Source organism: Danio rerio, chromosome 22 (genome assembly GCF_049306965.1).
Source record: "Danio rerio strain Tuebingen ecotype United States chromosome 22, GRCz12tu, whole genome shotgun sequence".
In the NCBI taxonomy this organism is placed as follows: Eukaryota; Metazoa; Chordata; class Actinopteri; order Cypriniformes; family Danionidae; genus Danio; species Danio rerio.
The window spans coordinates 54,515-76,545 of record NC_133197.1 but is presented as its reverse complement, the minus strand read 5'-3'; the positions used below and the strand labels follow the sequence as shown (position 1 = coordinate 76,545).

At 39.1% G+C, this 22,031-nt stretch overlaps 2 protein-coding genes across 21 annotated transcripts in view; one reads left to right on the top strand and one right to left on the bottom strand.

Annotated features, from left to right (window-relative positions):
- Positions 1–22,031, top strand: part of LOC141380113 (uncharacterized) — a 95,973-nt gene that overhangs the window by 45,394 nt on the left and 28,548 nt on the right. For 7 of the 20 annotated variants that reach the window (XR_012397565.1, XR_012397566.1, XR_012397560.1 and 4 more), the window contains exon 1: positions 485–757. The exons of 6 other annotated variants lie outside the window; for them this stretch is intronic. The gene's annotated coding sequence lies outside the window, so the exon portion shown is untranslated. Of the gene's footprint in view, positions 1–484; positions 758–20,198; positions 20,299–22,031 lie in introns of those variants that run through there. 7 more of the 20 variants (XR_012397572.1, XR_012397574.1, XR_012397575.1 and 4 more) reach the window with 2 other exon arrangements.
- On the bottom strand, positions 4,463–19,200 carry myhz1.1l (myosin, heavy polypeptide 1.1, like). Its single transcript, XM_021469469.3, has 41 exons — positions 19,087–19,200; positions 18,942–18,989; positions 18,600–18,812; positions 18,376–18,519; positions 18,140–18,296; positions 17,743–17,770; positions 17,522–17,636; positions 17,339–17,431; positions 17,170–17,233; positions 16,919–17,017; positions 14,526–14,629; positions 14,219–14,357; positions 14,018–14,136; positions 13,760–13,909; positions 13,517–13,687; positions 13,133–13,436; positions 12,601–12,674; positions 12,433–12,520; positions 12,236–12,353; positions 11,999–12,122; positions 11,679–11,815; positions 11,350–11,605; positions 11,022–11,264; positions 10,765–10,941; positions 10,543–10,688; positions 10,369–10,459; positions 9,877–10,266; positions 9,672–9,798; positions 9,459–9,577; positions 9,172–9,368; positions 8,908–9,091; positions 8,664–8,829; positions 8,453–8,577; positions 7,979–8,287; positions 5,756–5,959; positions 5,543–5,668; positions 5,238–5,408; positions 5,056–5,160; positions 4,875–4,970; positions 4,654–4,785; positions 4,463–4,561 (listed from the first exon to the last, which is right to left on the bottom strand). Exons 3-41 carry the CDS (start codon positions 18,798–18,800, stop codon positions 4,544–4,546), a joined length of 5,811 nt encoding a protein of 1,936 aa, XP_021325144.1. The 5' UTR covers positions 18,801–18,812; positions 18,942–18,989; positions 19,087–19,200; the 3' UTR covers positions 4,463–4,543.

Genomic DNA, 22,031 nt, shown 5'->3' with positions numbered 1-22,031 from the left:
TGTTTATGAGTTTCATTTGATGCCACTGTGTTCCTATTTTAGTTTAACATTTTAAATCAATGGAAGAAATGCTCTAAGAAGAAAAAGCAGTCACATGTCACTAGGATTCTGTTCCAAGTGACAGCAAGACATGGAACCTGAAATATATGTAAGCTAAAATCTTTCTTGGATCTTGAAGAGCTCAGCAACCTCTTTCACAATACTAACTGTAGTATTGGAGAGTTTTCTAAAATGTCTTTAAACCTCTGTTGAAGTTTGAGTTGACATTTGGCATTCAGCTGTCTAGGGGATGAAGGTGTGTTATGGGGTTTATGTGAACTGTACACCAGGATTGTCGGTTCCTGTTTTTCATTTTCATGCAGGTTTGATATAAATGTTAAAGATCACTCTAGCAGAGAGCAGAGAGGACATCTTGGCTGATTTTCCAAAAATTCTTCCATCTATTGCCAGCAGGAGATAAAATTCAAATCTTAAAAACCTCAAAGATTTATTACCAGAGATGGGCTGTAGCAGTTCATCCTCCCTGTGAAAAATAATATCTCTGGCTTTTTTTAATTTATTTATTGGGCAGTTAAATATCAGTTGTCATGGCATAAAATGAAAGGGTCTCATAGTAATTTTGTGACTCAAAGTTATAAGCAGCTTGTGCTTATATGGAGAAATCTTAAATATAGCACAGCATGGGCTGCTGTTTGTATTACGAGGTTTAGGTCACTTATCCATACAAGCGGATGTGAAGACTCGATGGCAACTGACAGTAAGTATTCTGCATCAGTTTTGATTCACTTTAAAGAAACTGAGCTTAGTTGAATGTTTTATATTTTCATTTCATGCTTCAAGTGTATTATTTTAGTGTGTTTGACATTTCACTTGGCAATTATTCATTTTGAGAGGCATTCTGACAAGAAAGAGACTCTAGCTTTTGTTTAAAATGAGCATACTGTAAATGTTTTAACCAGCATTTGTTGTAGTATTTTGAAAGTATGTGTTTTTAGATAAATATTATTCTTTTGCTTTGCCTTGCCACGTGCTTGCCTGCAGCTTACATTAAAATGATTGTGGACTGCTGTAATAAGTTAGACCAGAAATTACAGGAAAAGATGAACCTGCAGAGCTGTGGTTATATCAATGCAAAGGGCTATAACCAGCAATAGACCCAACAAAGAGTCTTTTATAAAAGTTTGTCTTGTTTGTTTTAATACTGTAATGGTTCTACATTTACCCAAGGTGAAATATTTACCCATGTTTCCTAGAAAGCATTACCTGTGTAGCAAATACTATCTGTTGATTTGAAAGGGCAATGATTTTCCTAAATCCAAAATTTGTGTAACCATGGCACATTCTCCCAAATAGTTTTAATATTGGTCGTTGCTTTCATATATGTAAAGTGAAGCTGTTGCAATTCTTATAGAGTAATTTATAGCTTGCAGAATTCAGGACAAGCTGGACTTTGATATTGAAAAGCAAAGCAATACAACACACCAAACAATCATTTTTAACTGACTTCATTTCATCACCAGGAGCCACAGATATACTCAAGTTTTTAACTTTCAGAATAAGGGGAGCTTCTAACTCACATTTTATGGACACATTTGAAGCTAAAAATCTATTTTAGCTCTACTCAAGATAGAAATGGCTTTAGGGGGAGTTTACTTAAAGCATATTTTAATTTTTAGGATTATTTAGGCAAACATTAAAGGCTTGTTACATCATAAAATGATGAAAAGAGTTGCATGTAAAGCTTCTGTATGTAAGAACACTTTATTTGCCTTTCAATACTTTTTATATAAATTAAGAAATCCCTCATCCAAAGCAGGTTAGAGACTAGTACTCACATATTTGTGATGCATTATTTGTGCTCTGTGTAAACATTTGTTGTAGTCTTGTTTTTTTAGTTTGTTCACACTTTTTAATTTAGTTTCTTGTCTGTTTTCATTTTTTAATCTAATGCCAGTTTTATAAATATCGAAAGGATAAACGAGGCATTTATGTAGAACCCTGCTGCGCTTCACTGCTATCCACCATAGAGCACTTTACAGTCACCTCAGGGGATCTCTCCTTAATCACCACCAGTGTGCTGCATTCACAGCAGTGCACTCAACACAAGCCAGGTGTAGATGAAATAATGAGCGAGATATTCAGCAGATGGGGCCTTATTAGCCCGGGTTAAGTTTAGATGTTAGACGAGAACACTCCTTCTCTTCTTACTCTAGCTCTTAATTCTCTGAGCACTAACAGTTCCTTTGTATAATTAGCATGTCTTGTGTGTCTCGCCTTGTGTGTATTGCCTTGGCAAAAGCGTCTGCTAAATGACTAAATGTACATGTGAGAAGGCCTGGCTCATAGTCTTCACTCTAATTTGTCCCAAAGGTGTTCGATTGTGTTTGGATCAGTGCGATTCCTCTGCCAAACCCCTTGCTTTGAAGGGGTTTAAAACATGAATTCTTTCTTCAATGCATCACAATGCAGATGCAGATTTTTCTGACATCATTTTCCACATATGCCCAATGTTACAGTGGCATACTATAGCAAGGGAAGTGGGACACAAGTGTGAGTAAATAATGCGTGCACATGCAATGAACAGTTCCACTCCTCTCTCAGCTGGCAATATTTATGAAAACAGGTTTGTTTGTGGATAGTCTAATTTCAGTTTAAGTACAAAATTAAGTATATTTAAGTATACTTAAACTGAAAAGTTGTAGTATATTTGAATTTGTTTATTGACTTACTTTAAAGTATAGTTATATATTCCAAGTATACTTGGTTTGTAGTAGTTTTACTCCCTTGATTGAGTGGCCTAGTCATGTTTGTACGGCACGCTTGAGTGTTCTAAATTGAAAACAATTTGCAGTGACTGATCTAAAAATACATCCCTGTTGTTTTGTCTGAAGATGCACAGCAGTAATTTGTTCATCTGTTAATTAAGTCATACCCAATAAAAAACAATATGCCAGACTAACAGACCTATATTAGTCAGTATAGGCCTACTTCTGATGTGTTAATGATTAGTTAACTATGCTCACTACTCTTATTTTAGTGCATTTATATCTCATAAATATACACCTTCTGTTTAAAAATGTATTCAAAATAGTCTACTGTCTTCAATAACAGTCCAGTATAACACGGGAAAACTACTTCACTAAGGGTATGTAATGTTGTCATGAAGGATGATTGCAGGATAAAACTGCTAAGGGTTTAGTGATGGTAAACTCACTTGTGGCCTAATAAAGGGTCAGACTTAGAATCCAAAGGTTGGAGGTTTGAGCCCTGACACCACCAGGAATTGTTGCAGTGTGGATTAAATGCAATTTTCAAATACTGAGCATGTGGCAAAGTTCACACACTATTTACCACATATAGTGTAAAAGTATACTTTTAATATAACCACAAGTTCACTTGCAGTACGAATGAAAAATGTCATTGTAGACTAAACGTGCACTTAAAACTACTGTAACACTTAAAAGAATAAGTTTATATACAAACATTGGCCCAATTTAGTCCCAAAAGGTATTCAAGTCGTATACTTTTTTGTGAGGGCCACATGCTGTTACTCACAAGTTTTCAAGCATTGCTACACATATTTATATTGACTTAAACTCCACACCCAGCTGTGTGGGGCTGTTGGAATGGTCCTTAAGTTCCACTCAGATTGGACGGATAGCTCCCCCTGCTGTTCCCACTACCCTCTTCCAGCAGAATCCTAGTTTTCCCAGGTCTCCCATTAAGGTCCCAACCCCACTCAGTGCTATAGAGGAAATGGCTGTCACACTGTTGTTGGCAAACAGATTCTGCGTTGTTTCTGTTAATCTATGTGAAGCTGCTTTGGTTATATATGTCTTGTATGACAATCGTTTAATAAGTGGACATCACATTTTTGTCCAAAATTTTATAAACAATAAACCGGCTTTTTTTGTTTTATGCAGTTAAGTCTGTTTACTGTCCTCCTTTTTTCCTCATGCTTTATGTCTTTGTGTTGTTTTGATTTTTAATTCTTCCTCATGTTGTGTAAATTGTCTTTATTATTCATTCATTCATTTTCTTGTCGGCTTAGTTCCTTTATTAATCCGGGGTCGCCACAGCGGAATGAACCGCTAACTTATCCAGCAAGTTTTTTACACAACGGATTCCCTTCCAGCCGCAACCCATCTCTGGAAACATCCACACACATTCACACACACACTCATACACTACGGAAAATTTAGCCTACCCAGTTCACCTGTACCGCAGGTGTTTGGACTGTGGGGGAAACCGGAGCACCCGGAGGAAACCAATGCGAAGACAAGGAGAACATGCAAACTCCACACAGAAACACCAACTGAGCCGAGGTTCGAACCAGCGACCTTCTTGCTGTGAGGCGACAGCACTACCTACAGTGCCACTGCCTCGCCTCCCCTAAATTGTCTTTAAATAGAGGATTATGTGAACGTGTGTGAAGGGTAAAGAAAATATGAAAATCAAAGTCACAATTTGCCATTTTTTATTGGGTGTAGGAAAACTGAGCAAAGGTCATATTATATGCTTGCTTAAGGATGTTTTATTGTCTTCATTCTTCATCTTTACTCTTGAAAATGCAAAATAAAATAATTAGTTTTTCTCAAAATTTTTACATAAATACCATATATATTCACTTTTCTGTACATCATTTATTGGTACCTTTCCTGCATCGCGGCTCTTGGCTCTCAGCTTGTTGACCTGGGACTCGGCGATGTCAGCACGCTCCTGAGCCTCCTCCATCTCATGCTGCACCTTCCTGTACCTGGACAGGTGAGTGTTGGCCTGCTCCTCCTGTTGGGATTACACAAGATATCCATCCACTTTTATCTGTCATTTTATCAAAGCGTCACACTGCAGGAGGCATTGGATATTAGACTTACAGCTTCTTCAGCCTGGCGCTTGTAGGCCTTCACTTTCAGCTGCAGCTTGTCCACCAGATCCTGCAGGCGAGTCACGTTCTTCTTGTCTTCCTCGGTCTGTCGGTGTAAATATTGTTAGTAGCCTTAAACTATGTATATTACAAACTGCAGTGTAACATTTCAAATTCCTGTGCTGCTTTACCTGGTAGGTGAGCTCCTTCACCCTCCTTTCATATTTACGCACTCCTTTAACAGCATCTGCACCGCGTCTCTGTTCAGCTTCAACTTCACTCTCCAACTCACGAACCTTCAGTAAAGTTAGTAAGAAAATCAGCTCTAGCCTTTAAATCTAAGTGTTAATTGTTCTTAGCCGCACAACCTTACCCTGGACTCCAGTTTCTGGAGCTGTTTCTTTCCACCCTTCATGGCCAGATTCTCTGCCTCATCCAGACGGTGCTGCAGGTCTTTGACAGTCACCTCCAGGTTCTTCTTCATCCTCTCCAGGTGAGCACTGGTGTCCTGCTCCTTCTTCAGCTCCTCAGCCATCATGGCAGCCTGAAATATCAGCCAATAAAGTTTGAATGATCAGAGTTTGTAGAAGAACCATCCATGAAGCTTTCCTTTGTAACCACAGGCAGCTCAGTAAAAGAGTTTACGAGAGAATAGAGCAACAGAATGTAAACACTCACATCAGTGATGGCCTTCTTGGCCTTCTCCTCTGCGTTTCTGGCCTCCTGAACTGCATCATCCACCTCACCTTGAATTTGGACCAGATCAGCCTCAAGCTTCTTCTTGGTGTTAATAAGACTTGTATTCTGCAAGTTATAGATAGTTTTAGTGTCTGCCTGTTTTCAAGCAGCCTTGCATGTGTTTTTAAATGCATTCGTGATGAGTTTCTGTACTTGTGAGTGCAGCAGTCCCACACGCTCACTGGCATCCACCAGCTCCTGCTCTGCTACTTTGCGGCCTCTCTCTGTTTGCTCCAGTGCGGCTCTCAGCTCCTCAATCTCTGCTTGCATCAGGTTATTCCTGCGCTCCACCATGGCCACCTGCTCCTTCATGTCCTCTTGTCCTCTGACGGCTTCATCAAGGTGCAGTTGGGCATCCTGTGATAATGTTCTATCTTTGTTAATTATCTTACATTCATTTAAAATGTCAAACGTTTCTTATTCTTTACCATCGGATCAAGCTGGAAAAAAACTGGACTGGATGTCAAGCTCAGTGGATTTTTATTTCACATCTGTTTTCACCTACTTTATATAATGTAAAATAATCTAAAGATTTTATCAAGATTTTGTTAAATCCTTAATTGAAAAGTCTAATCATACAGAACTTCCATCTTGCATTGTGAAATGTGGTCATGTAATCATTGATAAAGTACAAATGCTTAATTGTTTAAATGAACATCTGTAGCTTCTGGATTTTTGTTTGATTCAATAAATAGTACCCAGGTAAATGCTTCAGTTGTTCAGTCAGACAACGAGATGTCTAGCCAGTCCTTGAAACGTTTGTCAACAATCAATCAAAGTTACCTGGAGTTAACATTATTATATCTAAATCAATTAGGCATTAGAAAGCAACACAGCACAATTACTACAGCTTTACTACAATACTGAATAACTACGATGAATCTGTTTACACTCAAAAACATACATACTGTTGAGCAAACCCTGTTATTATCTGAACACGCTGTTGCTTAATTTAACTATTTTAAATCTTTCAGATCGAAATCCGACACATCAAATATGCTGATGATATGGCATTGATGGGATAAGTAAAGGATACTCAGTTATTGGATAATTATTTACATTTTATCAGAGAGTTCCTTGCAGCCTAATATCAGTAAGACTAAAGAAATTGACTTTCAAATTTCTTTTGAGAACAATGAGAGAATGTTCAAAAAAGACTAGGTTTGTTGAAAAAACAGATGTCATGATATTGAGAAGGACATTTTGACTTTTTTTTACATAAACCACTCATTGAATTTGTCTTTACTTTTAATATTGTAACCTGGTTAAATTCCCCCTTTGTTAAAAGCAAAAACTTTTGAGATCAGTGAATGTAGCGAGTAAAAGAGTCCTCCTCTTTTAACTATATTTAAATGACATTGATCAGAATGTTATAAAAACAGTACTATATGGATGATACAGTTATATACACCTCTGCATCTACACCCAATCTGGCTCTTTCTCCATTACAGATTGCTTTTAATGTAGTTCAACATAACTTCTTAGCTTTAAATGCTTACAAAACTAAACTTGAGTTATTTTCTAAGTCAAAACAAATGCATCAATGTCTCTGTCTTATTACTACTTGAAGGTTCAGTGATTTTTGGTACCATGGAATCTTAATTGATGACACCCTTTTGTCTGGCTCTCATGTTCAGCAATTGGTTCGGCTAAAAAAATAAAGGTGATTTTAGGCTTGGGTTTTATAATTCAATCGTGTTTCGCTTTTGCTATTAAAATATGTTTGTTGCTGCAACTTTTATGTCTGTATTGGAAAAAGGATATGGTATTTATATCTTCTCAGAACATGCATGCTTTAGACACTGTTTACCATGGTGCACAGAGGTTTATAACAAATCTTAAACCCCTCTCTGGGTGTTGGGTAGGATGGTATGCTCTGTCCAATTGTAGGTTAAAGCAGTGGTATGTCATTGTGTATAAATCTATTCTGGATTTACTTCCTTCAAATCTGTAAAAAAGACCTGTCTCTAGCTATAGCCTTTGCTCTCAGGAATTGTATTTATTGTTTGTACCAGTGGTGCGGACTGAAATGGGAAAGTGGCTTTTAAATACGCAGCACCTTTTGCATAGAATTACATGCAAACAGAGTTGCAGTTTAAAGAGTTGGTTTCACTACTTTTGAAAAGATTTTAAATGATTTGGATTGTGAAACATTGACCTGTAGATTTAATTGTCTTGTATGCATGTTTTGATGGATGAATGATTTCGTCTGTTTTTTGTTAAACCTACATGCAACTGTATACAGCTTCATTTTGGCCAGGATACTCTTGTAAAAAAGATTTTTAATTTCAATGTGCGTTTTTCTGGTAAAATAAAGACAATAACAACAACAATAATAATAATAATAATAATAATAATAATAATAATAATAAACACCTTGAGTTGGCCTTGAACGTTCCTGAGCTGTTTCTGGGCTTCAGCAGCCTGGCGATTGGCATGACTCAGCTGGATCTCCATCTCATTCAGATCTCCCTCCATCTTCTTTTTGACTCTCAGGGCATCATTTCTGCTCCTGACCTCAGAGTCCAGAGTGCTCTGCATGGCATCAAGCACTCTTTGGCTGTTCCTCTTGATCTGTTCTATCTCTTCATCCTTCTCAGCAAGCTTCCTGTCAATCTCACTCTTCACCTGGTTCAGCTCCAGCTGCACACGCAGAATCTTGGACTCCTCATGCTCCAGGGTGCCCTACAGGAGAAAATAAAGCAAAATGAATTTTTAAGTTTTTGTTAATGCTATCTCAAATCTGTACATTTATACGAGTATGAAATATTTGTAATTTATCAAAGTTTTGAATTATATCCAAAACAATGTTTCAAATCATACTTTTACGAAGTAGTAAAGAAATAGTACCTCGGCTTCTTCAAGTGCAGTCTGGATCTCTACTTTCTCAGACTCCACAGTCTTCTTGGCTTTCTCTAACTCATGAATGCTCTTTCCAGTCTCTCCAAGCTGCTCAGTGAGGTCAGAAATCTCCTCTAAATGGGTTTAAAAAACTGTATTTATTAGTTCTTCTAAAACTGTTGCTTATTAAATTCTTTCTGTAAATAAAAGTGGCGTTTACGTTGCAGATTCTTGTTCTCCCTCTTCAGGGTCTCAAGCTGGTCCAGGGCTTCTTCATAAGAGTTCTTCATTTTGAAAATTTCAGTGCTGAGAGAGCGAGCTTCTTTCTGAGCCCCTTCTAGTTCAGCCTGGCCTTCCTCATACTTCTGCTTCCACTCTGCGAGGACCTGATAATGTGGGCATTGTTTATTAGCATGGTCTGCAGTTCAGGGTTTAGGAATCTAGATGTTCCACTTCTTTCTTACCTTGTCAAAGTTTCTCTGCTTCTTGTCAAGGTTAGCAGCCAATGCATTTGCTCTCTCCACATCAATCATGAGGTCCTCTACTTCACCCTGCAGTCTCTGTTTTGTTTTCTCCAGCGATGCACACTTGGAGTTCACTGCCTCAATGGATTCTTCAGCATCCTGCAGACGCTGAGCCAGCTTTTTCCTTTAAAACATAAAATACATTGAACCCTAATATGTCATATTAAATTGGAAACAGTGAAGACTTTTCTTTGCGTTGTTTACTTGGATTCCTCAAGCTCCTCTGTACGCTGGATGGCGTCAGTCTCATATTTGGTTCTCCATTGTGCCACCTCACTGTTGGCCTTAGACATTCCACGCTGGAGTTCAGCTTTGGCCTCTTGCTCTTCCTCAAACTGCTCTCTGAGCAGATCACAGTCATGGCGGGCAGACTGAACCGCATGGGCCAAAGCGTTCTTGGCCTTAAAGGAAACAGTATTTTAAAGAGTCTACTTATCTTTCCAATTGTTTAAGTTATCAGAAAACAGAAGTTGTATTTTGTATAAACTTACTTTGACTTCTTCCTCAACATGTCTCTTGAGCTCCTCAATTTGCTGTGTATAGGCCTGTTTTCCTCTAGTTAACTGTGAAACAAGTGCTTCTTTCTCTTCCAGTTGTCGGCTAAATTCACCTTTACACAAGATAATGGGTATTATCATGAATAGAGCTTTTTTTACCTGAACTTTTAATAAATTCTTTTAGTTTTTTTACCTGCCATGTCTTACCATTTTCAGTCTGAAGTCTTGCCCGTTGTGCATTCATGTCATTCAACTGGCGAATATTTTCATCACTTTTGGTCTTGATTTCACTCAGCTGATCTTCAAGAGTGCGGCACATCTTCTCTAAATTAGCCTAAAGACATTTAGAGTTATGTACAGGTGTCTGCAAATAGGGTTTTATATATTTGTTATGATTTAATTACGACATTACCTTTGCTTTAGCCACAGCCTCCATGTTGCTTGACAAGTCATCAATCTCCATCTTGTATTCACTCTTTTCCTTCTCCAGCTTCTGCTTGACCCGCTGGAGGTTGTCGATCTGTTCTCCGAGCTCAGCCACACTGTCTGCCTGCTTCTTTCGGAGAGCTGCAGCCGTAGCTTCATGCTGCAAGGTGGACTCTTCCAGATCACGACGCAGCTTCTGGAATTCTGCTTCACGCTTCTTGTTCATCTCAATCTGGGCAGCAGTGGCACCTCCAGCTTCCTCAAGCCTCTCACTGATCTCTTCAAGTTCCCTGGAGAGATCGGCTCTCTGCTTCTCCACTTTAGCACGAGCAGCTCGTTCAGCCTCGATTTCCTCCTCCAGCTCCTCAATACGGGCCTAAAAATAGAATAAAGGAATTATCATGTGCTATTTGTGATACAGGTTTTTTCCACCATATATATCTATTACAAAGTTTCACAGCAATAGAGTTAGTATTACCTGAAGTTCTTTGATCTTCTTCTGAAGCTGTGCTCCCAAAGACTGTTCATCCTCAATCTTGCTGAGGAACTGGCTTATCTCAAAGTCTTTCCTGTTAAAGTATTTTTTCTATAAGAATTTGTTAAATATTTACTTTTTCTACTCTGAACAATTTGTGTCTTGCAGTCCACTCACTTCTTGATCTTCTCCTCGGATTGCTGCTTGTCGTTCTCCAGGTCCATTATGGACTCTTGGGCCAGTTTCAGGTCACCCTCAAGCTTCCTCTTGGCTCTCTCAAGATCCATACGGAGCTTCTTCTCTTGCTCCAGGGAGCCCTCAAGCTGTTGTTACAGAAACCAGAACATTAAAATTTGGTGTTGTTTACAGAAGTAATTAAAGTTACGTTAAACATCTTACATCATCCACTTGCTGCTCAAGCTTGCTCTTAGATTTAGTCAGAGTGTTGACTTTGTCTTCCTCTGCCTGAAGGTCATCAAGGGTCTGCTGATGCGCCTCTTGGAGGGCTTTCTTCTCTTTGGTCAGCTTGGCAATGCTCTCATCCTGAGAGGCCATCTCCTCTGTCAGGTTTTTCACCTAAAACGGAAACATTGCTCTTTGATTGTATTCTCAAGAAACTGAACAGCACAGTGTAAAGATGTGAAAATAATGTGAACCTTATTTTCTGTTGCATGTTTCTCCTTCTCCACTTTGGCTAAAGTGAGCTCCAGGTCATCAATGTCTTTCTTCAGCTCGGAGCATTCGTCCTCCAGCTTCCTCTTCTTGGCCGTCAGTTCAGCATTGATTTCCTCCTCATCTTCCAGCCTCTCGGTTGTCTCTTTGAGTTTAGCCTCAAGCTGGATCTTGCTTTTGATGAGACCTTCACATCTCTCCTCAGCATCTGAGAGGTTTTCACCTTCCTGTTCATTGAGATTGATGCAGTTATTAATTCATGTTCATAGTTGTTGGTCCTGTATAGACTCAGTAAAAAAAAGAAATACTCACAGATGCTACTTGTAGTTGAAGGTCATTTTTCTCCTGAAGAAGTGACACCATTTTCTCCTCCAGCTCCTTCTTTTTAGCCAATGCCTTCGTAAGATCTTCTTTCATTTTCTCATAATTCTCCTTCATGGCTGCCATTTCTTTCTCAGTCTCTGCACTCTTCAGAAGAGGCTTGATCTTGAAGTAGAGCTTCATCCATGGCCAATGTTTGACATTCATGAATGAGCGGATGTTGTATTGGATGGAATAAATTGCTTCTCTGTGTGAAACATTATCATTGCATCAGTTTATATTACTCTGTCATATCAAACAGTTTAGTAAGTTTATTGTACCTCCTCTCCATCATTTTGACAAACTCCTTTCTCATGACATATCCACGGCACAAAGCTTGAGTCATGGTAACCAGTGAGGCAAGTTTTTCGTCTCTCATCTCCTCAAGAGTACCCAGCAGACCAGCTTTGAAGAACACCTAAATGAACATTTGGCAGGTATTAGTGGTGTCATGTTGAAGAACGCAAATAGCATAATTTAATATGGATGAGAAAACAGGTCTATTTTAAAATAATAGGATGACATGCTACAATTAGTTTCCAATGTGGCTGTCCACATGCTTTTTTGCCATGCCGTGTGGTATGGATGCAGAGTAGCTCACCTTGGTGTGTCCAAACTTGTATTGGGTGTGATCAACATCAATAGAGCCCAAGAGCTTCTCTGAAGCCTTTTTGTTGTCGATGAACTGTCCCTCAGGAATGACACTAGCATTCAATACTTTGTACCTGGAGAATATTCAGTGAGAGTCATGTTGTAAAACTTCAAAATCAGAATTATCAGATGTTGAAGTATATTTAGTGCATCATGTTTAAGTTAGAGGTAGTGAGAGTATCATTACCGCTGCTTGAAGTCACCGTAGAGGATTCTGCTGGGGAAACCCTTCCTGCAGATTCTGATACCCTCCAGCACACCGTTACACCTGAGCTGGTGGATAACCAGGAAGTTCTCCATCAGACCTGAATGAAAGATATTCTATTGGTTCCAGAAATATCTTCAGAACTGTGACGCATTGAAGCTATTAGAGATCATGTATACCTGGAGTCTTGGACTCATTAGGAATCAAGCAGCGCACAAAGTGAGGGTGAGTGCTCCTCAGGTTAGTCATCAGCTTACCCAAGTTCTCCTGTGGAAGTGTTTGCATTAGTCTAATCTTTAATGCACAATGAATTTCACATCCTTCATCAGAAGAGAGAATCTGGTTACCCTAAACAGTGCAGACACAGTCTGGAAGGAACCACCCTTCTTCTTGCCTCCTTTCTTGCCGCCGCCACCCTCAGCTGTTTTGTGACAAAAAGTTGTTGTTTACTTTTTGTTGCTTTTCATTAACTCATTCAATGAATTGTTGATTGGTGATCACATTATTAACTGCTGTGTCATTTTCTTGTATAAAGTTAATCTTATGAAACTGGAGTGTCATGTGATGACATATTACATTCACTCAGTGGAATGAAGACCCACATACTTTCACATTCGCACACTATAGCCAGTTTAGTTTATCCAGTTCATATTTACCACATATCTTTGAGAATGGGGTATTAGGAGGAAACCAATGCAGACATGGGGAGAACATGCAATGTCCACACAGAAAGGCCTCATGGTCCACCTGGGACACAAACCAGTGACCTTGCTGTGAGGCAACTGTGCTGACTAATTATCCAGCATGCCACCAGGTCTCTCTTAGTTTGAATTGCACAAACTTAAAACATAAGAAGTCTGTAAATGCAGATGGTCGTACCTTCACCTCCATGAGAGGCATACAGGAAGGCCAGCACTTTGAGCGAAGACTTTTGGTAGAGTTGCACAACAGAGTCATTCAGTGGATCCTTGTTCTTATCCAGCCAGCCAACAATGTTGTAGTCCACAGTGCCGGCGTAGTGCACTAGAGAGAAGTGAGCCTCTGCCTTACCTTTGGCAGGCTTGGGCTTCTGGAAAGCTGAACATTTGCCCAGATGCTGGTCATGTAGTTTGTTTTTAAAGCTTGTGTCTGTGGCCTTGGGGAACATGCACTCCTCTTCAAGGATGGAGAAGATGCCCATTGGCTGTCGAAGAAATATTCACACTCATTATTAAGTACAGGCATGATGTAAATAGGCATTTAAGCTGCTGAATGTCCTCTTACCTTCTCAATGAGCTCAATGCAGGCAGCCAAGTCCATACCGAAGTCAATGAACTCCCATTCGATGCCTTCTTTCTTGTACTCCTCTTGCTCCAGAACAAACATGTGGTGGTTGAAGAACTGTTGCAGTTTCTCATTTGTGAAGTTGATGCAAAGCTGCTCCAAGCTGTTGAACTGGTAATAGAGCAGAGGCAAGTTCTTACTATGTTCTATGTTTTACTATGGATATAAAAGGCTGATTCTTACATCAAAGATCTCAAATCCAGCAATGTCCAGCACACCAATGAAGAACTGTCTGGGCTGCTTTGTGTCCAACATCTCATTGATACGGATGACCATCCACAAGAACATTTTCTCATAGACAGACTTGCAGAGAGCTGACACTGCGTTGTTCACCTGAGAAATTCAAGAGTCGGTTTAGTTGATATTAGGCTTTATTTTCTACTGTTCAGGTCTTTTAGAAATTTCTAGATGCATTCATCTATCAAGCAGGTAAGTGATCACCTGCGGGACTGTCTGGCCTTTAGTCACCATCTCGTTTCCGACCTTCACTCTGGGGTAACACAGAGCTTTCAGCATGTCAGCAGAGTTGAGGCCCATGAGGTAGGCGATTTTATCAGCCACTGAGGAAGAACAGATTTACACATTATTGTCACTGATGAAGCCAATGTTGGCATGCTAATATGTGCTTCTGCCATGTCTTACCCTCAGTGCCATCAGGTTCAGCCTGCTCCTCTCTCTGCTTCTGTTTGAACTTCATGCTCCCATGATGCATCACAGCACCGGTCAGCTTGTAGATGGCGATTTTCTCATCAGCAGTGAAGCCCAGAATGTCAATGGCAGTCTGTTTTACACAAACCAATTAAAACAGTTTTCATTATTAAGCCAAAAAGAGACAGGTATCTTAAACAGATTCAATGCAGTATTTAGGTGATCTTTGTGTTTGTCCTGTTTGCTTAGATGTGTTGCATAAATTCATATAACACTGCTAATAAATCATTTGTGTACATACATCTGTGGCAATGAACTCCTCCACATCATTGATGCTCTTGACAGTGATTTCACCCTGGCTGATCATTGGATAGTCATAAGGGTTGGTGGTGATGAGCAGGGCCTCTGTGAAGAATTGATGTACAGTATATGTAACCAGTTTTTTCTAAAAAAATAGGTTAAATATAGGGATGTAACGATTAATTATGAGCTAGTTAAATTCGATTCAAACATGTGACAATTCAAACCGAATGTTGAATGAATCATGATACATGTTTTTAACAGAGGTGGCGCTGTTTACAGGCACAAACTTTTTTAACCTGCAAATCAGCGGCGAGCAAGAGGTGGAGCAGCAGACTAAAATGCTATGCTAAAATGACAGTATATGCTCTGTTCTCTGGTTCAGGAAAGGGTTTTTTCTCCACACAAGACAGAGTTTTTTCATAACATTGTAAATGTGCAAAGATTTCAGCTTACCACAAAAGATAGATATTGTGATATTTCTTTATAAAATGCTAAATCCCAGCACAGTCACAGGTTTAGTTGATTTGTATTAAAGCTGCAGTATGTAAATTTGACACCCAGTGGTTAAACTGTTGCATTCCTGGATCAAAACCAATGTAAGCTCAGGTTGCCAGATTGAGGACCAACAAGAGCGAGCCTAAAGGCTGATGTGCGTAGTGTTCAAAATAAAAGCAACGACACATGATAGAAGGAATATTCTCCATATTAAGAGGAGTTTTTGTCCTAACCAACACCTCGGATACTGATATGTAATAGAAACAGCTTCTATTTTTTGCTGCTGAACAACAGAAAACTTTGACAATGATCAGCTCAGGTACAGCTAATGTGCTTTATTCAGTGTTAAATGCTGATAATGTGAGTCTGAATGCTGTTTGACATGACATTTATTGCCATTTTACTGAAAGCAGCAGCAGAGAGTTCAGCTCAGATCTGGACAACAAAATAAGCTGGATTCCACCAAGGCAACACAGGGTGCTGCAATATGATTGGCTAAACTGGCATTGGGCGAGTTAAATGACCAAAACAAAGACAGACGTTTCAGCATGTAACACACATTCACAGCAGAATATCTGACTTAAGCATTGTTTCTCAGATAATTAGGAATGTTCACTGAGCATGTTTCTTAAATAACTGCAAACATATTATGGTATTTTTATGCTTTAGAAGCGTCAAAACAGACAGACAGCACCTTTAAAGAGCTTTCTTCAGTTTGTACTGTTCAGTTTTGATTTGGAAGTTGTTGTAAATTTGTAATTTAGCTGCACAGTCAAAGTCTTCTTTAGTTTGAAGTATTTGTTAAAAAAATATGGGCAACACAGTGGCACAGTGGGGAGCACAATCCCCTCACAGCAAGGAGGTCCCTGGTTTGAGCCCAAGCTGAGTCAGTTGGTGTTTCTGTGTGGAGTTTGCATGTTCTCCTGGTGTTGGCGTGGGTTTCCTCCGGGTGCTCCGGTTCCCCCACAGTCCAAACACATGCGCTATAGGGGAACTGATCAACTACACTGGCTGTAGTGTATGAGTGTGGATGCAAAAGGGTGTTTCCTAGTTTTGGGCTGCAGCTGGAAGGGCATCTGCTGTGTAAAATATAGGCTGAATAAGTTGGCAGTTGATTCCGCTTTGGCTCACCGCTGATTAATAAAGGGACTAAAGGCTGATTTATACTTCTGCGTCAAACGCCGGCGCTGACGGCGCTGCTAATGCACTGACGCATAGCCCTTCGCCGTGGCCGTTGGCGTCGCTGACGTTCACCTCTCAAAAAATGTAACTACACGTCGCAACGACGCGTAGCGCAAGCTCTGTGATTGGTCAGCTTGGTAGCGCTGACTAGTCTGGGCGGGACCGAGAGCTGCGCGAATGGCGCGAGCCTGATGGAGCGATTGTTTACAAGTGTGGAGTCCCATGAAGGAGCTCCGGATGGAAAGTTTTGTTTTGTGTTTATCTCATAGTTAAAGTTGTTGCACGTCCGCCGGTTCCTGCCTCAAAATGAGCGAGTTTGAGCCACTTGTACATCCCGGAAGTGTTCAGGAAAAGCAAAACAGAGGAACATTAACACCTCATTGCCAACTAGCGTTTCGAAAGTGTAAATGCAGACCATTAGAGACAGCGCGCAGAAGTATAAATGCACACCTATGCGCGTTGCATGCGCTGTGGGTTACGCCAGTCACTTGACGCAGAAGTATAAACCAGGCTTAAGCCGAAAAGAAAATGAATGAATGAAGAAATTGTGCAGCATTTGAGGAAAATGAAAGGACTCTTGTTCACCTTAAATTAATCTAAAATATTTTTAGAAAAAATGTGACTAAATCATGACTCATGAGATTAGTATAATGAATCGCATCACATCGTGAATCATAAAATCCATATTTAAATATGATCCTGTAGGTTTCTCACCCAGCAGCTCTGGCTTGTGTCCAGTCATGAGCTGGTAGAAGATGTGGTAACTCCTCTCAGCAGACAGCTGGAATGTTACTCTTGACTTTTCCAGCAGGTCTTTCAAAGAAAAAAACATAGTAAGACATGGACTAGTCTTGATTAACATGTCTGCAAATATGGCTCACAATTATACCCTTCTGATGTAGACTGTGGAATAAACTTTTAATCATAACATGAATTCATTAATAATTAAAACAATGTTCGCTCACAGGTTTCAATGTCAGCTGAGGCCAGTTTTCCAGTGGTCCCAAAATGAATCCTGATGAATTTACCCTATAAAGATTTAAATAATTTTTGTTCTTAAAGTAAAACTGTATGGAAGCTTTGAAAACATTTTTAAATTATTACATTTTATAATAATTCTCACTTGCAACTTACAAAACGAGAGGAGTTGTCATTCCTCACAGTCTTGGCATTACCATAAGCCTCCAGCAGAGGGTTTGCTGCCACAATCTGGTCCTCCAGTGACCCCTAAATGTAGTTGCAAGACAGAGCATAGTTATAACTACAAATGCTGTAATTAATAACAAAAATAGGTGTCTAAAATAGGTGTTCTCTGACCTGCATTTTTCCAGCAACAGGCTCTTGTTTCTTTGCTCCAGACATGGCACCAACAGTTGCAAAGTACTGAATGACACGTTTCGTGTTCACAGTCTTTCCTGCACCAGATTCTCCACTAAAGAGATTTACACAAGATTATCATTTAGTCCAATAAATGATATGAACTTGTGCTATTATTGGAAAACATTTTTATTTATTTAGTAATAATAAAAGTTACTCACGTGATCAAGACAGACTGGTTCTCACGATCTGAAAGTAAACAGTAGATAAATGCTATGCTATGGAAGTTTAGCATCTTTTGCAGCTGAAGCACAACACTACAGAACATTTACTAGTATAATATTAGTACTTTTTATTCTAATAAATAATGAAAGTAAGCAGTCACGTGTGTGTGATTGCACTATGGCTAAAACTTTATAAACAATAATTATAAATGTATTGTAGTGATCATGGTAGGCTAAAAACAAATATGGAGTTAAATTTAAATTTTTCTGTTTCTGCACAAGAGGCTTTTTGGTCCAGTAAGCAAGACCTCAGTTTTTGGAAACTTAATTTACTTTAATATATAATCAGTAGCTTACTGAAATACACACAATTCACATCAAATAATCCACTCACCAGTGAGCATGAACTGGTAGGCGTTGTCAGAGATGGAGAAGATGTGAGGTGGGGCTTCAATCCTCTTCTTGCCTCTGTATCCAGCCACAACGATTGCGTCGTACACTGGGAGCCATTTGTATGGATTGACAGTGACGCAGAACAAGCCAGAGTAGGTCTGAAACAGAGATTGACAGTCCAGTTTTACAGTGCTGCTACTCCATCCCAGGAGTAAAATAAGATTCACAGAGACTCACATAGATCATCCATGCTGCGTAACGCTCTTTGAGGTTATACAGCACACAAGGCTCATTGAGGTGGGTCATCATGGCCATGTCCTCAATTTTGTCAAACTTGGGAGGATTCATGGGGAAGATTTCATCTTCTTTTACCGTGACGGTCTGAAATGAACATTGAGACTTTCTGTACACACCGCTGCAAAGTACTTTTCAGAACTTGGTATTTTCTCTGTCATACTTACTTTCCCACTGTGAGTTTTGACAGTAGCTTTGCCACCCTCTTTACTCTGAAGAGTACCCTTCAGGTACATCTCGTCTGCATCCACCACAAAGTACGCTGTTTTGGCATCAAAGGGAGTGTTCTGGGCCTCTATTCTCTCTCTTTCTGTTTTCCGGAGGTAAATGGCCGCCGGGCCGAAACACTCCATTTCTCCATCCCCCATGGTTGCGGTTTACTGTGGAGTTATATATACATCTTATTACAGCTTGGTGTCTATCTCTTGACTTTGCTCAAGTATCCACATTAAGAATGTGTTATTCTTTCACTAACATCACAATATTTATTTGTCAGTGGTATGGTTTACCTTTTTTGATGCTCAGAGATGAAAGTAGCAGATGTCGAGTTATGGATTCTGAAAAAACAGGAGTTTGGATTAGTACTCATAATTTAATTTCAGACACTCAGCCTTTTTACATGAATTCTTGTGTTAAAATGGGCAGTTCCCTCACCTGTGGCTGGTCACTATGAGTCTGCAGGGGTCAGGAGCTGCCTTTTATATAGAGTCATTACTGAGCACTCAGCAAAACAGGCCATCCGCATTTGGTCATGTTATTTTACTCGGTGTGATGTTTCTCTGTGCCCGAGAGAAATAGGCAGATGTTGTCATTCATCTAATATGACAAATATTGTTCTGCAGATAAGGTTGAGTTTGTGAATATGGCATGTCTGTATTCACAGAATATGATTTTGTGGGTATTTATTTTTGCATATATTGTTTATTTTAGACAAATGCCTTACCAGTTTTATAAGTTTAATTTGATGCTGATGAGGTCCTTTTTCAGTTTAACGTCTTTAAAATTATTGGAACTTGGCACACACAAACTTCAAGATCTAAAAAAGCAGTCAAATGTCACTGGTATACTGTTTCAAGGACAGTTCAAAACATTGAACTCAGAATTTGTCGATTACAAAAAGTAATCTTTGATCTGTAAGAGCACCCAAACTCAGGAAAAAATAAATAAAATAATAATAATAATAAAAATAAGTAAATACACACACACACACACACACACACACACACACATACACACACACACATAGAGATAGATAGATAGATAGATAGATAGATAGATAGATAGATAGATAGATAGATAGATAGATAGATAGATAGATAGATAGATAGATAGATAGATAGATAGATAGATAGATAGATAGATAGCACACCACAGTGCACTGAGTTTTCTAAAATGCCTTGAAGCCTTAGTTGAAGTTTGAGTTGACATTTGGCATTCAGGTGTGAAACTTAAGCAGGTTTGTTGGTTCCTGTTGTTCATTTCAATGCTGGTAAGGTTTTGATATAAACGTTAGAGATCACATGTGGGGAGCAGAGAGGACAGCTTAGCTGCTTTTCTGAAAAGTCTGCATCCTTTGCCAGCAGGAGATGCAACTAAAATCTTAAAAAAACCTCAAATATTTATTTCCAGAGATGGGCTGTAGCAGTTTATCCCACTAATGAAAACTAATATGTCTGGCTTTTATTTATTTACCAGTGAAATATCAGTTGTTATGGCATAAAATGAAAGGGTCTCGTGGTAATTTTGTGTCTCTTGTGCTTATATAGGGAAATCATAAATATAGCACAGCATGGGCTGCTGTTTGTATTACGAGGATTAGGTCACTTATCCATACAAGCGGATGTGAAGACAACAGGGCAACCAACAGTAAGTATTCTGCATCAGTTCTGATTGATTGATGCTTCAAATTTAGTTTTTTTTCCCGGGCTGTCTGAGATGTCTGAGCTACAGCTGTTAAAGAACAAAGTCAAAGTTTTATCTAACACTTGAAGGTAGTAAAATTTAAATGTCTAGTCTAGTTAAATATGTGTCTGCAGATACATGTGTCTGAGAAACCAGACACGACCATTTCTCTTCTGGCCAAACGTCTTGAGCAGAGCTGCAGTCCAGGCGACGGAGGCTGGAGACTATTGTCCTTGTAGAATTTATGGGTTTTGATATTGTAACAGTTAGTTGATGATAAGAGGCTTGATCAACTAAAATTGTATTACTCAGAGTTTTTAAACTCACAGGATATGGTGTAATGAATCAATGCATCACATTATGAATTAACCCTGTAGCTATAAAACGATAGTGAAGCTATATCTTGCTTTACAAGCATAACATCTATGCATATATTTATAGAGAGCACAATGTCTACATTCAAATAGAAAACAAATCTTCCCAGATATAAGCTGCTTTTCCACCAGGTGCACTCAGGTACAGTCCTGTCGTGTTTCCATATGAGCCTGGAACAACGCTGCACGAATACAAGCCGCTCTCTTTCCATAACTGTATGCATGGTTGGACAACTCTGTTGAACCATGTTGGAGTGGTAGAATGCTTGCACACATGATGTCGCCACTCTGTTGCTTGGCTGCTAGTTTCTCCATAGCTGGCTAGTCAGAAGCATATTATTTATTTATTTATTTATTTAGATTTTGTTATTCAACGAAGTAAACATCAGAAAAAAAAAGAGTCCCAAAGACAGAAATATCTCCGTTTACATTACACTCACGTTACCAAGGCAACAACTGATGCATTTGTATCACATTCCAAAAGTTCTGTTATCAGCCCCAGAGTGGGAAATTAAACCGTTCCGTATCCTGACTGGCCCAAAACAGTAAAGCAAACAGAACCATTTGGCCATTCGCACTTGAGCATTTATTAGGCTGTGTAGGCAATTAAAGGCTCATTATTATTTAAATTGTTTAATAATACACTTATATGTTGTTGAAGTAAATACACATATAAATATCCTGTCATGTCATGTGAAATGAATCCCAGACTTATTGTTTGGCTTTATGGGACGTCTAGAGGAGCCTTGGATATTACATTTCTAGAGGAGCCATGGATATTACATTCGAGTTGCCCGTTTGTGTTTTTGCCATTAGCTTGCATTTTTATGAATTACCAAACATCACCATTTTGGATATCCTGAGGTTGAGCAAAATAAAAGTTAATCTAAGTTTTATGTTATTTAAAATTTTTAAAGAAGCTAAAATGATTTGTGCTTTTATCGAGTAGTTTTGTTGTGTTAAAGTTTTTTTATTTTCCTTATTTTCTATTTTAATATTTCATCATCTTATTATCTAGTGCTATTCTTGTACAGTGTGAAAATAGGGGTTTGTCTTCTCTGCAGAATGTTCTGCTCTGACTTGGCATTGAACTTTATGCATTAAACTAAAAATGCCCCTTTACCTTCATGCATTTACCAAATACCTTTACAGCATCATCTTTTGTTGAGCTGAACTTAATACTACGACATTCACACTGGCATTGAATTGAATTTTATCAGTATGATCTCACAGCTAAATAGACACTTTACTAATCTAAACTTGTTGAGAAATGTACTCGGCTGTGCTCGTGGTAATCTCTGCAAAACTGCTTTCACACCATCT

Bases quoted from the DNA above. Each gene is read 5' to 3' on its own strand.
- myhz1.1l (XM_021469469.3), bottom strand. From the start codon at position 18,800: ATGGGGGATGGAGAAATGGAGTGTTTCGGCCCGGCGGCCATTTACCTC. The intron at 11,265-11,349 runs GTGAGTATTTCT...CTCAATGAACAG, and splicing joins TTCAACTACAAGTAGCATCT to GAAGGTGAAAACCTCTCAGA. The intron at 5,960-7,978 runs GTGTTTATTATT...ACATTATCACAG, and splicing joins ACGTTCAAGGCCAACTCAAG to GATGCCCAACTGCACCTTGA.